This window comes from Oncorhynchus mykiss, chromosome 12 (genome assembly GCF_057628025.1).
Source record: "Oncorhynchus mykiss isolate SJ-2025 chromosome 12, ASM5762802v1, whole genome shotgun sequence".
In the NCBI taxonomy this organism is placed as follows: domain Eukaryota; kingdom Metazoa; phylum Chordata; class Actinopteri; order Salmoniformes; family Salmonidae; genus Oncorhynchus; species Oncorhynchus mykiss.
In genome coordinates this window covers 74,768,148-74,781,453 of record NC_143033.1, presented here as the reverse complement: position 1 = coordinate 74,781,453, position 13,306 = coordinate 74,768,148, and the positions used below count along the sequence as shown (strand labels likewise).

The window sequence follows — 13,306 nt, the reverse complement described above, 5'->3', positions numbered from 1 at the left end:
CTGACCCCAAGGCACTACAGAGGGTAGTGCGAACGGCCCAGTACACCACTAGAGCCAAGCTTCCTGACATCCTCCATACCAGGCGGTGTCAGAGGTCGACCCTAATAATTGTCAAAGACTCAAGCCACCCTAGTCATAGACTGTTCTCTCTGCTACCGCACGGCAAGCAGTACCGGAGTCTAGGTTCAAGAGGCTTCTAAACAGCTTCTACCCCCAAGCCATAAGACTCCTGAACACCTAATCAAATGGCTACCCAGACTATTTGCTCTGCTCCCCCACCCTTTTTTACATCGCTGCTCCTCTTGGTTGTTATCATCTATGCATGTACATATTACCTCAACTAACCAGTGCCCCCGCACATTGACCTGTACCAGTATATAGTCTCGCTATTGTTATTTTACTGCTGCTCTTTAATTACTTGTTACTTTAATTTCTTATTCTTATCCATATTTTTTAAAACTACATTGTTGGTTAGGGGCTCGTAAGTAAGCATTACGCTGTAAGGTGTTGTATTCAGAGCATGTGACTAATAACATTTGATAACAGCGATGCCAGGGTTACCAAGGTAACCTTTACTCTCCACATTTCCATCATGTCACCCCCTCTCAGGTTCGTATCCCTGTGGACTTACATTGTGTTGCAGCTGCCTGTCAAGAGTAACCTTGCCTCTGGCCCGCCCACCACAGAGCTATCCCGAGCTGCTCCAGTCACAGGGCGGTATTTTCACCTCACCATTTTTTATAAGTATGAAACTGAACTCATAACTTTATTGTTGTGGTCAGTGGAGTGGGAAAGTGGGCTGACAGAGCATAACACTGGCTGTGATAGTGAGCTAATGCCCTCTCTGCATGGGCCAAAGACTGCTGGTACAGTACACCATCTCCATTCTCTCTCTCTCTTTCTCTCTTTCTCTCTCTCTCTCTCTCTCTCTCTCTCTCTCTCTCTCTCTCTCTCTCTCTCTCTCTCCCTAATTTCCTCTCTGCATGTGCCAAAGACTGCTGGTACAGTACACCATCTCTCTCTCTCTCTCTCTCTCTCTCTCTCTCTCTCTCTCTCTCATTTCCTCTCTGCATGGGCCAAAGACTCCTGGTACAGTACACCATCTCTCCTCTCTCTCTCTCTCTCTCTCTCTCTCTCTCTCTCTCTCTCTCTCTCTCTCTCTCTCAATCTTCCTCAGATTGAGTGTGTGGTTGAGGGACCTAGAAAGGATCATTCTCTCCCCCAGCCTCCTCTCTCATTACTGGGGAGCGTTTCTCCACCCACCTCCTCCTAGCTCTGGTTCTGAGCTCCACAAGACCAAGTCCCTTGGCTCCTGTTGGTTACCATATCATCTCTCGGTGCGAGAGATGCGCCCCCAGGACTGTAGCAATGCAACGCACTGCCTGTGCCTTTAAGAGAGAGGGAGAGATGCAAAGAGAGAGAGAGGTGTGCAATGGAGAGAAACAGGAGAGATTGAGAGAGAAAGAGACAGAGTGAGCACAATAAACTATCATGAACAACATTTTTGTTCATTCTTAGCCATGTGCTGAGCATCTCTGCACAGGCACACACACTCACTTCTTAGGCACTTATTGCTAAAGAGTACGCCTCTCTCACACACACACACGCTCACAGCTATCAGAGCTCGGCTGCTGGATCACAGCCATCTCGCCGAGGAGGATCCAAGAGAGCAAGAGGAAAACGGAGAGAGAGAGACAAAGGGAAGGAGGACGGAAGAAGGAGAGGAACGAATAGGAAGCAGGAACGGCACGAGGAAGGAGAGACTAAACGCTTGTGTGAAGAAGAGAACGTGAGGGACAGGAGGGAGGAGAAAAAAGAGGAGGAACAGGAAACGCGATCACTCTCGGCTCCAGCTGTCCGCGTCGCAGCATGGGCAATGCACCATCCCAAGGCATGTCAACGCTACTATCTCCATGTGTACATAAGTAGCAGCTCGATTTTATTTTACAATGTGTTATATTTTCCAATCTGCTGGTCTGTGCTATCAGATACTCTACCAGCAGGGAGTGGGGGGTTGGATGTGGGCGCTGGCGATGAGGCATTGCTAGAATGTGATGCTCTGACGGGGACAAGGATGCAGGGTGGCTGGGGAAAGAGAGAGGGGATGTGGGGTTGTGGATGAGAGAGATACTGGGAGATGCTGGAGGGATTGGGTGGAGGTTGCAGGATGCATGCATGTGCGGAAGAGCCGGGAAATGGGAAGGGGCTTGTGCAGAGCTGAGGGAATAGAACGGTCATTACTGAGGCAGGAGATGCTGGTGTGTGTGTGTGTGTGTGTGTGTGTGTGTGTGTGTGTGTGTGTGTGTGTGTGTGTGTGTGTGTGTGTGTGTGTGTGTGTGTGTGTGTGAGAGAGAGACTGTGTATGTTTGACTGTGTGTGTGTGTGAGGTGAACAGAAGGTGGAAATACCGGTGTGTGGAGGTGGCGGTGACAACAGCTGCATCTGTCAGCCTCATGGGAAGCCTCGGGGAAGTGAAGCGTTCCAAGGATTGTGTATGAGAGAGGGAGAGAGAGAAAGTGAGATGGAAATGAATGGGTGTGTAGAGCACAGTCAATTTGTTTGTGTGTGTGTAAAATGGGATGGTGCTGTTAATGGAGGAGTGAGTGGGTTGGCACTGTTTCCTGCTGGTGTGCTTTTGACGCCTCTCTCTCTCTCTCTCTCTCTCTCTCTCTCTCTCTCTCTCTCTCTCTCTCTCTCTCTCTCTCTCTCTCTCTCTCTCTCTCTCGCTCTCTCTCCAAACTGGAAAAAGCAGTGCATAGGTTTGGTTTGCTGAAACACCCCTGAAAATGGAGGGAGACAAGTGTAAGAAAGAGGAATTCTTAGAGAGAGTGAGAGCAAGAGAGGAGTGAGAGGGTGTGTGTATGTCGGAGGGTGGGGGATGTAAAGACAGAAATGGATGGATAAAAAAATGCTTGAGGCATGCCTTAGCCCTAATGGGATCGATGTGCGTCTTTGATAAGCCAGAGAAAAGGGGAACACAGAGGCAGAGAAAAGGGGAATAGGGAGGGATGGCTGACTGCTCAGAGTGGAGGGAGGAATATAGCTTGGGGAATTCTGCTACCTTTCTTTCCCTCCCTCTCTGTTTTTTTCCTGTCTCTTCCCCTCTTTTTTTCCCCTCCCCTTCCACTGCTCTTATTTTCCCATCAACCAGGGACTGCCTGGTTGCTAGAGGGAAAACGAATTGAGAAGAGAGTGATAAGGAGGATGAGAGAGAGGATGAAAGAAATGATAGAATAAAGGAGATTTTAGGAGAGATGAGATGGTAGTGTAAGTAACGGTTGGGGGAAGAACAGGCCAGGAGCAGTACAAAGACACAAGGTTGATAGACAATACAATGTATTCGGGTATGACGCTGTCCCTCAAGGACATTCAGAGAGTTGTCTCAAAGTCACTTCTGTGTTGTCTTGTCTGTGTGCTTAGGGTCGTTGTCCTGTTGTAAGGTGAACCTTCTGAGGTCCTGAGCGCTCTGGAGCAGGTTTTCATCAAGGATCGGTCTGTATTTTTGCTCCTTTCATCTTTCCCTAGATCCTGACTAGTCTCTCAGTCCCTGCCGCTGAAAAACATCCCCACAGCATGATGCTGCCACCACCATGCTTCACCGTAGAGAGTGACTAGAGTTCAATCTTGGTTTCATCAGACCATAGAACCTTGTTTATCATGGTCTGATAGTCTTTAGGTGCCTTTTGGCAAACTCCATGAGGGCTGTTACATGCCTTTTACTGAGGAGTGGCTTCCGTCTGGCCACTCTACCATAAAGGCCTGATTGGTGGAGTGCTGCAGAGATGGTTGTCCTTCTGGAAGGTTCTCCCATCTTCAGAGAGGAACTCTGGAGCTCTGTCAGAGTGGCCATCGGGTTCTTGGTCACCTCCCTGACCAAGGCCCTTCTCCCCCAATTATTTTTAGTTTGGCCGAGCAGCCAGCTCTAGGAAGAGTCTTGGTGGTTCCAAAGTTTTTCCATTTAAGAATGATAAAGGCCACTGTGTTCTTGGGAACCTTCAATACTGCAAAAATGTTTTGGTACCCTTCCCCAGATCTGTGCCTCGATACGATCCTGTCTCAGAGCTCTACGGACAATTACTTCGACCTCATGCCTTGGTTTTTGCTCTGACATGCACTGTCAACTGTGGGACCTTACAGTTGAAGTCAGAAGTTTACATATACCTTAGCCAAATACATTTAAACTCAGTTTTTCACAATTCCTGACATTTAACCCAAGTAAAAATTTCCTGTCTTAGGTCAGTTAGGATCACCACTTTATTTTAAGAATGTGAAATGTCATTCAGTTTTTATTTCTTTCATCACATTCCCAGTGGATCAGACGTTTACATACACTCAATTAGTATTTGGTAGCATTGCCTTTAAATTGTTTAACTTGGGTCAAACGTTTCGGGTAGCCTTCCACAAGCGTTCCACAATACGTTGGGTGAATTTTGGCCCATTCCTCCTGATGGAGCTGGTGTAACTGAGTCAGGTTGGTAGGCCTCCTTGCTCGCACACGCTTTTTCAGTTCTGCCCACACATTGTCCATAGGATTGTGGTCAGGGCTTTGTGACGGCCACTCCAATACCTTGACTTTGTTGTCCTTAGCCATTTTACCACAACTTTGGAAGTATGCTTGGGGTCATTGTCCATTTGGAAGACCCATTAGCGACCAAGCTTTAACTTTCTGACTGATATCTTGAGATGTTGCTTCAATATATCCACATAATTGTCCTCCCTCGTGATGCCATCTATTTTGTGAAGTGCACCAGTCCCTCCAGCAGCAAAGCACCCCCACACATGATGCTGCCACCCCCCGTGCTTCACAGTTGGGATGGTGTTCTTTGGCTTGCAAGCCTCCTCCTTTTCCTCCAAACATAATAATGGTCATTATGGCCAAACAGTTCTATTTTTGTTTCATCAGACCAGAGGACATTTCTCCAAAAAGTACGATCTTTGTCTCCATGTGCAGTTGCAAACTGTAGTCTGGCTTTTTTTATGGCGGTTTTGGAGCAGTGGCTTCTTCCTTGCTGAGCGGCCTTTCAGATTATGTCGATGTAGGACTCGTTTTACTGTGGATATAGATACTTTTGTACCTGTTTCCTCCAGCATCTTCACAAGGTTCTGTGTTGTTGTTCTGGGATTGATTTGCACTTTTCGCACCAAAGTACATTCATCTCTAGGAGACAGGACGCATCTCCTTCGTGAGCAGTATGACAGCTGCATGGTCCTATGGTGTTTATACTTGCGTACTATTGTTTGCACAGATGAACGTGGTACCTTCTGGCATTTGGAAATTGCTCCCAAGGATGAACCAGACTTGTGGAGGTCTACAATTTGTTTTCTGAGGTCTTGGCTGATTTATTTTGATTTTCCCATGATGTCAAGCAAAGAGGCACTGAGTTTGAAGGTAGGCCTTGAAATACATCCACAGGTACACCTCCAATTGACTGAAATGATGTCAATTAGCCTATCAAAAGCATCTAAAGCCATGACATCATTTTGGGGAATTTTCCAAGCTGTTTATATGCACAGTCAACTTAGTGTATGTAAACTTCTGACCCACTGGAATTGTGATACAGTGAACTATAAGTGAAATAATCTGTCTGTAAACATTTGTTGGAAAAATAACTTGTGTCATGCACAAAGTAGATGTCCTAACCGACTTGCCAAAACTGTAGTTTGTTAACAAGAAATTTGTGGAGGGGTTGAAAAACAAGTTTTAATGACTCCAACTTAAGTGTATGTAAACTTCCGACTTCAACTGTATAATATACAGGTGTTTATTTTTTTCAAATCATGTCCAATCGATGGATCCCCCCTATGATGATCAATGGAAACAGAATGCACCTGAGCTCAATTTTGAGTGTCATAGCAAAGGGTCTGAAAACGTACGTAAATAAGGTATTTATGTTTTTTATTTTTTGTAAATCTGCAAGAATAAAAATAAACAACTTTTTTCCTTTGCCATTATGGGGTACTGTGTGTAGATTGATGAGGGGAAACAATAATTGAATCCATTTTAGAATAAGGCTGTAAAGTAACAAGGTGTGGAAAAAGTCAAGGGGTCTAAATACTTTCCAAATGCACTGCAAGTAATCGAAGGATGTGGATGACAATGAAGATGGCAGAGTACTGTAGAGGAGAGAGGTGGAGTTGAACGAGTGTCTTTTCTCTTAGCGATGATGACTTGGTCCTGACTGAGCTTACACTAGATCCAAAGACAGGTGTGATTCTATTGATGTCGCCTTCCAGAACGCGTAACCTGAATTGCCTCAAAAGGAAAATCCGCTTTCAAAAAGGGTCAAGAGATGAAAGAAAGAAAGAAACTGCCGTATCCAAAATGCCTTTGGTCAACGGTCATATCCAGAACAAAATGTGCCGGGGCTGCGTTGGACTCTGTCTGTCCGCTATCCTTCATTCTGTTCGTTCTTGGGGTTTTATCTGCTGTCTGGTTTTTGGAGGGATTGAAATGGATTAGTAGGCTGAATAGCTAAGCCACTGGCTTCTTTTCCTCCAAACAGACATGAGGGCCTGCGTCCCAGATGCCACTTATTACCAACCTAGTGCACTACTTTTGATCATAGCCTCCTAGCCTCCGGTCAAAGTAGTGCACCATGTAGGGAATAGGGTGCCATTTGGGACACAGGCGAGGTCTGCCGTATGCCTGTAGCCAACTTGCTGAGTGAGGTAACTGAAGGCCAGCTTTAAGTAGCCTGAAAATATCAACATTCAGTTTCTAATGATGAAACGGAAGCAAGTCTATCTTAAGCCCTTGACTGAGGTTGACCAATACACACTACAGAAACCATGTTACAGAAACAATGCACTAATAGGAGAGGTATGCTACAGCCCAGTAGCCTGCATTGAGTCTAGTTCCCCTACTGATACCTTGGAGCAGAGGGATCCGATCTTGGCCCGAGCTTTGTGCCCACAACAACGTTGTGTAGTAGGGTTTATGTGGGATTGAGTTCAACACACATCATGTGTGTGCTGAGTGATTGTCACCAGTGAGCAGAAGTCATGTCAGAGGGAAGTGGTAGGCATGCTGCTAGTGACAGGATGCTGTAACACTGTATGGGTGGGAGATAACACTACTCTGAGGGAGGGAAACATTCTAATACCACGGCATGACTGTCGATGTCGGAAGGATAACAAACACAGCCTACTGTATGAGGGGATGAGTGGAGTGAAGTGTGTGCGCGTGTGTGTGTGTGTGCGTGTTCTTGTGTGTGCGTGTCCGTGCGTGCGCGTGTGTGTGTGTGTCAGTGTGTGGTTGTGCGTGCGTGTGTACAGCTTCACCCTGCCTTGGCAGAGGGCTAATGCAACAGTATCTGAAGGTAGCTCTTAGAGTAGTTATTTAAAAGGACACTTGAGAAGGCTTGTGTACCTCTGCTCTCTCCTCTGTTCATCTGCTCTCTCCTCTCTATTTATTTGTTCTCTCCTCTTCATTAGACGAGACACTTGCGTGAATCGAAGAGATACAGCCACAAGCAAACATTTCAGTCTATCCATGGGCCTATTTCAAGCAGGGAATAGCAATTGCGAAACCTATGAGTGTGTGTGTGTGTGTGTGCTTTAATGTTATGCATTTTTCTGTACTGTGTCTGTGTATTTGTCTATACTATACGGTATGTGACTATATTTCATTGTTTTCTTGCCATGCACCTGCTTATTCCCCAGGTCTTTGTTTCACAAAGCACATGACTGCTGTCTGCCGATTGGCTGGTGATGATGCAATGCTTTTATGGCAGCATAGCTGTTTGGTTTGAGGGCTTTTTGGAAGTAATTGAACCAACTGGGAGTAGCTTTGCGTCAATGTAGTGATAGCAAACCAGATAACACATGCATTACAAAGTATGTTCAGAACACAGACACACAAGGCGATAGGCTACCCTTCAGGACACCCAGCTCGTCTACAATCAATTAGGCCTGCTGTTGTTCCATGAAGGAGGAGCGGTTCTTACAGTGTCCTTGTCACAGTGTGTGTGTGTGTGTGTCTGAGAGAGAGCCCGCGTACTGGTTTAGAACAGTGTGTGTGTGTGTGTGTGTGTGTGTGTGTCTGAGAGAGAGCCCGCGTACTGGTTTAGAACAGTGTGTGATGGTGCTCAACCCTTCTCTGTCAGCAGATGGTCTTTACAGGTTCTCTCTGCATTCATAGGGGCTTCAGCACTGTGGGAGAAGATGGATGACAGAGCTTCTACAGAGCCAACTTTTACTCTCATATATTGATTGGGACAGCCTTCCCTCCTTTCATACTCCCTCCCTAGTTTCACTGTTTTTTTTTTTTTTTTTTTTTGAGAAGTCAGGGGTTCTCCCAACCAATCACATGACCTCCTCTCCTCTCTGTGTTTGAGATTGGATCCTTCCAAAAGGAATAGCGTGTATCAGGAATCGGTCACAGTTGTACTACTAAGCTTTGAAGGTCATTAATGATTCAAGGGTTTGAAGATTACATGTGTTCATCAAAGGTCCCTGTTTTCATACTAAGATCACAACAGGGTAGATTTTTATGTCTGTGTATCATCATGGAAGTCTGAATATTTTATTCTGATTTTCCACAGCAGTTCATTTTGATGTATATATTTTTGTAATACACTAAGCTGTAGGCCCAAGTGTGTTTACAGATCATGACGAAATACATCCCCATAATTGTCCTGAAATGAGCTTTATTGAAATGAATCACATTTGATGATTTGTTGTTGACCATTTCCATCCTGCCAAGCCGTCAAAGCCTATGACTGTTGGAAAAGTAGCATTCATTTATCTAACTGAAGATTTGCTTACTTTATTTGCCAAAAATGTCAATCTCAGTTAATCTCTCTCTATCTTTACTCGCAACCAGACGGTTGCTATGTTATTTAGCCAGTACAATTTCAACACAAATTATAGTATCTTTAATAGACTGACCGATTTACTCATGGTGGATACTTAGACAATGGGTTGACGTATCCATCTACAAATTGGGGTTTTTAAGTGGAGTGTTTTTTAATAGTATTTTTTTGTTATAAACAAAAATGATTTTTATAAGGGGTGGATCAGCTCTATTATTGCAGAAAGATTGTTGCTTCCATCAATGTAATTGTCTGCATAATTTCCAATCCCCCATATATGTTTGGGGTAAATATATATATCCATATACAGTGGGGCAAAAAAGTATTTAGTCAGCCACCAATTGTGCAAGTTCTCCCACTTAAAAAGATGAGAGAGGCCTGTAATTTTCATCATAGGTACACTTCAAATATGACAGACAAAATGAGAAAAGAAATCCAGAAAATCACATTGTAGGATTTTTAATGAATTTATTTGCAAATTATGGTGGAAAATAAGTATTTGGTCAATAACAAACGTTTATCTCAATACTTTGTTATATACCCTTTGTTGGCAATGACAGAGGTCAATAACAAACATTCACTCTCCCTACATCTCCATCTTAATACCTGAGACTAAACATATTTTAGTAGTAGTCTAATTGGTCTCTGAGTTACAGAAGGGTCAGATGTGTCCAATCCTGTCTGCTCTCTACTGCCGTCAGCATGGTGATTGGCTGCTTCCTGTCGCCACGGAGACGGCGTGGTGTTGTGTAAGCGGTAGAGACAGGGCTCTTTGTTAATCACATGACTGAGGTGTTCTCTGTTGGGTGCTTTAAATTAACACAGTTGCTTTCCAATTTCTTTCCAAGTGTTGTAAGATTCTGCTGGTTTCTCCCTAAATGACTGTTTTCGCTCAACAGTCTGAGGGGTTAAGTACCTCGCTCATGACTGGAGACACTAACACTAATACCAGCAATCCTCCAGACACCTTTTTACCATTCCCATGGTTTAGTTTTTGCCAGAGTTTGATCATATGTTTCCTTGAGGAAGAATCGAGCTTGCGCTCCAGGTTGAATGGACAAACTAGACTCATACGAATATATATCATATTTATCATATATATCATATGTGTCATCCTGTTTAGTGAAATAGATAGCATACTGGTAAGTATAGTAACAATGACTAGAATAGTTGTGATTGGTGTAGAATCCAACCCACGAGTACTTCAGTCTTAAATCAGTCTTCCAATCAGTGAAGGTCTTTTTGATGAACAGGCGAGCGCATCCGTAGCCGTCTTTAGTGTAGAGCTGCAGACTGGCGTCATACCCCTCGATGCCAACAGGAACCTTCCTGTCTGCGTCATCATACTTAGGTCCTCTCATGAAGACATCTGACCCGTCCTTGGAGAGGAGCTTGACCTGTAGCCCGTGGTTAAGGTACTGGTTGGTGTCATAGGTTCCGTAGCTACGCGTGTCAAGAGAGCGAGATAACAGATTATTTCCATCTTTATTAAAGAGTGCCAGCATCACCCCCACATCAAGTAGGCTGTCAGGGACATTGGCCCATCTGAGCCGGGCGTACCCACTTTCTGTGGATTTCACCTGGAGCACAACAGCATAGCACTCTGTGTGGTGGTCATTCACCACGGCCCCTTTCATTATAGCAGGGGACTCATTTAGAGTCATTCTGCCTGTGTCTTCAACCGTGTATGTGCTATCAGTGGCAGAGCAGTTCCATGTGAAGGTTCTGGAGTCTACGTCATAGCCGGCAGCGTACAGAAACACGTCCACACTGTTCACCCAGTTTTGCGAGAGGGTCCTGATCTCCCTCAGGAGGGCGGGGCTGATCTGGTAGGTGTTTTTGTGGTCATACTCACTGCTTCTTCGATAGTGCTGAGTGATGTAGACTGCCTCTAACAGTGGACTGTTGGGGCTTGTTCTGACAACTAACCTGTCCATGTTCCTTTCTAAGTTTCCTGGGGTAAGGTAGTAGCTGAGAGTGACATAAGGATCGAGTGAGAATGCTGTTGGTGTGTTGATATTCCCGACTTCGTAGTAACCCTGTCTGTTCTGATTTCGCAGTTGTGGAAAAACTTCATAGTTATTGAAGTGATGGAAGCCCCAGTCTCCCCTTTCTGGTAAGAACGTTGGTATCAGTGTAACGTCGTTATCGACGTTTAGGCCGCCCGAGACGAAGTGTAGCAGCATTAGGCCATGACGAGGGAATCTGTGGCCAAACTCGATGTTCCTGAGGTCTTTTGTTGAGTTAAGGACAGGTATGTCTGCAGACTCTAAGGCCAGTGGTAGCAACAAGACAAAGATGCAACGCAAGCCTTTTCTCTCCATGGTAATCCTGTGAGAGAGAGAGACAGACTGTATGATGGCAGCAGTACAACCTAGGGAGAAATTGAGGGGGGGAAAATGGATTGATTGATTGCAATTGATTACAATGGCTAAGGTGCATAAAGATGGAGAATTCAAATATGCTGTTTTTTTTTAGCACTACCCACAGAGTTTTTAAACTACAGTGTACGACATGGTTCAATGCGCCAATAAATCAGCACAATCAACTTTCCCTTTTTTCAAACTGCCACCGTCCTGGAGCTAGAAATGGGATCATGTATACTGTGCTTATGCAGGTACCAAAAATAGTAACGTAGAACTATGTACAGCAAACGTAGCAAATAAGGGATTTGTACATATAGATGTCCTTTTTTTGCTACTGTCGGTAGCGAGTTATGGCTGCTGTATATTGTTGCCTAGATACAGGAAATAAACAGACGCTTTCTATTGCAGTATCTCACGGTGTAATTGTCATGCTCCACCACCAGTGTTTTGTTCATGTTTAGCTGTGTTTAGTTAGTTATCCGAGGACCTCCCGTTGTTAAACAGCACTTTTATTTCCCTGATCGATCAAAACTCTTTTTCTCATGCTCTCTCTTGTCTCTGTGCAGCAGACTTATAGTGAGTAACATGTTTGAAATGATCAAATTGCAATATAAACGCAGTATTGAATCACAAATCAAATCGTATTGGTCACATGCGCTGAATACAACAGGTGTGGTTGACCTGACAGTGAATGGCTTACTTACGGGCCCCTAACTAACAGTGCAGTTGTCAAATACATATAGAATCATGAGAATTGCAATTCATAATGTTATGGGCACCTAAGTATCGTGGTGATATCCCTGGCAATTCCTCGTCCTAATGTCCACTATTGGAGCTTTTTTTTGTCTTTCCTTCTTCCGAGCTCAATTGCTGTTAAGAATTTGCAGTACAAGTCGTAACTGCAAGGGTAATACAAGTGAGCATTTAGGGGGAAAAATTGCTTTTCATTGTAATCAGATACAAGTTATAAGATCATAAACACTGTTAGGCATTTTACAATTCCTAACTGCACATAAATAATGTGAGCATAAAGAGCATTTAAGAGAAAAAGTATGTATGCATTAGAAAATGATATTCTCTGACCGTGTTCCTGGTGAACCGTCCTCTGACCTAGTGAACACGGAACCACCTCACCTCCTTTTACAGCCCAGCAGAAGACTGACGTCTCCAGGAAAGGAAATGAGTCACACTTTCACCCACTAACCTGGCAGACCGCTCAGGTGTGTGTTTGTGTATGCCCCCAAGTCGCAATCAGTTATAACAGGAGGTTCACCTTTTTACACTTGAGCAGAGGTTGCATTCCACTGCTCAGACTTTGCATGCATCAACCAACTTCTCCCTCAGTACGACAGACCACCATCTCATCTGTTCTTCTCCCATCACCTCTACCCCCTGCGGTTTACTACCACACTCTTAGAAAAAAGGGTTCCTAAAGCGTTCTTCGGCTGTCTCCATAAGAGAACACTTTTTAGTTTCGGGTAGAACCCTTTTGGGGTTAAGTAAGGTGTGTAATGAAACTGTTCCTTCTCACTTCATCTAACATAACCTGACCTCGTTCCTCATTTCTCACTACTCCTCAGCTGTTCAACCTTATCAGTGACCGCGACCAAATGATTACCTTTTCCCTTACTTAGTAACTTTCCAGACCGAAACGACTTATTCAACCTCTAATGACCCCACCATATACAGTACATTCCTCATACATGTACCCGTTAACCTCTAGTATAGCAACATTTCAAACTAGAACACAACAACAATTCATGGTAAAACACAGTGTATTTCTGCTTTTCATTCCTACCAAATGACAGTGAAATGGTTGGTCCAGAATACAAAGCAGCCACGGCAGGCCCTTTCTCCCTCTGCTTCTCCCTCCTTCCTCCCGTGCAATGCTAAACGCTGACATTTACTGCAAAGGGAAATGCATCCGTTTGCAAAAATTGTCAGGCAGCATCATCAAGGATAGTCTGCTTTGCCTTCCACGTTTAAATAATCCCATCACCTCTACCCCCTGCGGTTTACTACCACACTCTTAGAAAAAAGGGTTCTCCATAACCTGAAAGGGGTCTACCTGGAACCAAAATGTTGTACCTGGAATAAGGCATCTAATTTGATTAATTCAAAGGTATG

At 44.4% G+C, this 13,306-nt stretch overlaps 1 protein-coding gene across 3 annotated transcripts; it reads right to left on the bottom strand.

Annotated features, from left to right (window-relative positions):
* Positions 1 to 9,264: 9,264 nt before the first annotated feature.
* On the bottom strand, positions 9,265 to 12,783 carry LOC110538220 (uncharacterized). 3 transcript variants are annotated; one of them, XM_021624888.3, is made up of 2 exons: positions 12,263 to 12,783; positions 9,265 to 11,144 (listed from the first exon to the last, which is right to left on the bottom strand). In XM_021624888.3, the coding sequence occupies exon 2, from the start codon at positions 11,135 to 11,137 to the stop codon at positions 9,785 to 9,787; it is 1,353 nt and encodes a 450-aa protein (XP_021480563.3). In that variant the 5' UTR covers positions 11,138 to 11,144; positions 12,263 to 12,783; the 3' UTR covers positions 9,265 to 9,784. The 3 variants fall into 3 exon arrangements, with proteins under 3 accessions (XP_021480563.3, XP_021480565.3, XP_021480564.3); XM_021624890.3 differs by having other exon boundaries at positions 12,453 to 12,777; XM_021624889.3 differs by having other exon boundaries at positions 9,265 to 11,187; positions 12,263 to 12,341.
* Between the last annotated feature and the right edge of the window lie 523 nt (positions 12,784 to 13,306).

What these genes read in the sequence shown, in the direction of transcription:
- LOC110538220 (XM_021624888.3), bottom strand. Translation starts at nt 11,137, where the DNA reads ATGGAGAGAAAAGGCTTGCGTTGCATCTTTGTCTTGTTGCTACCACTG.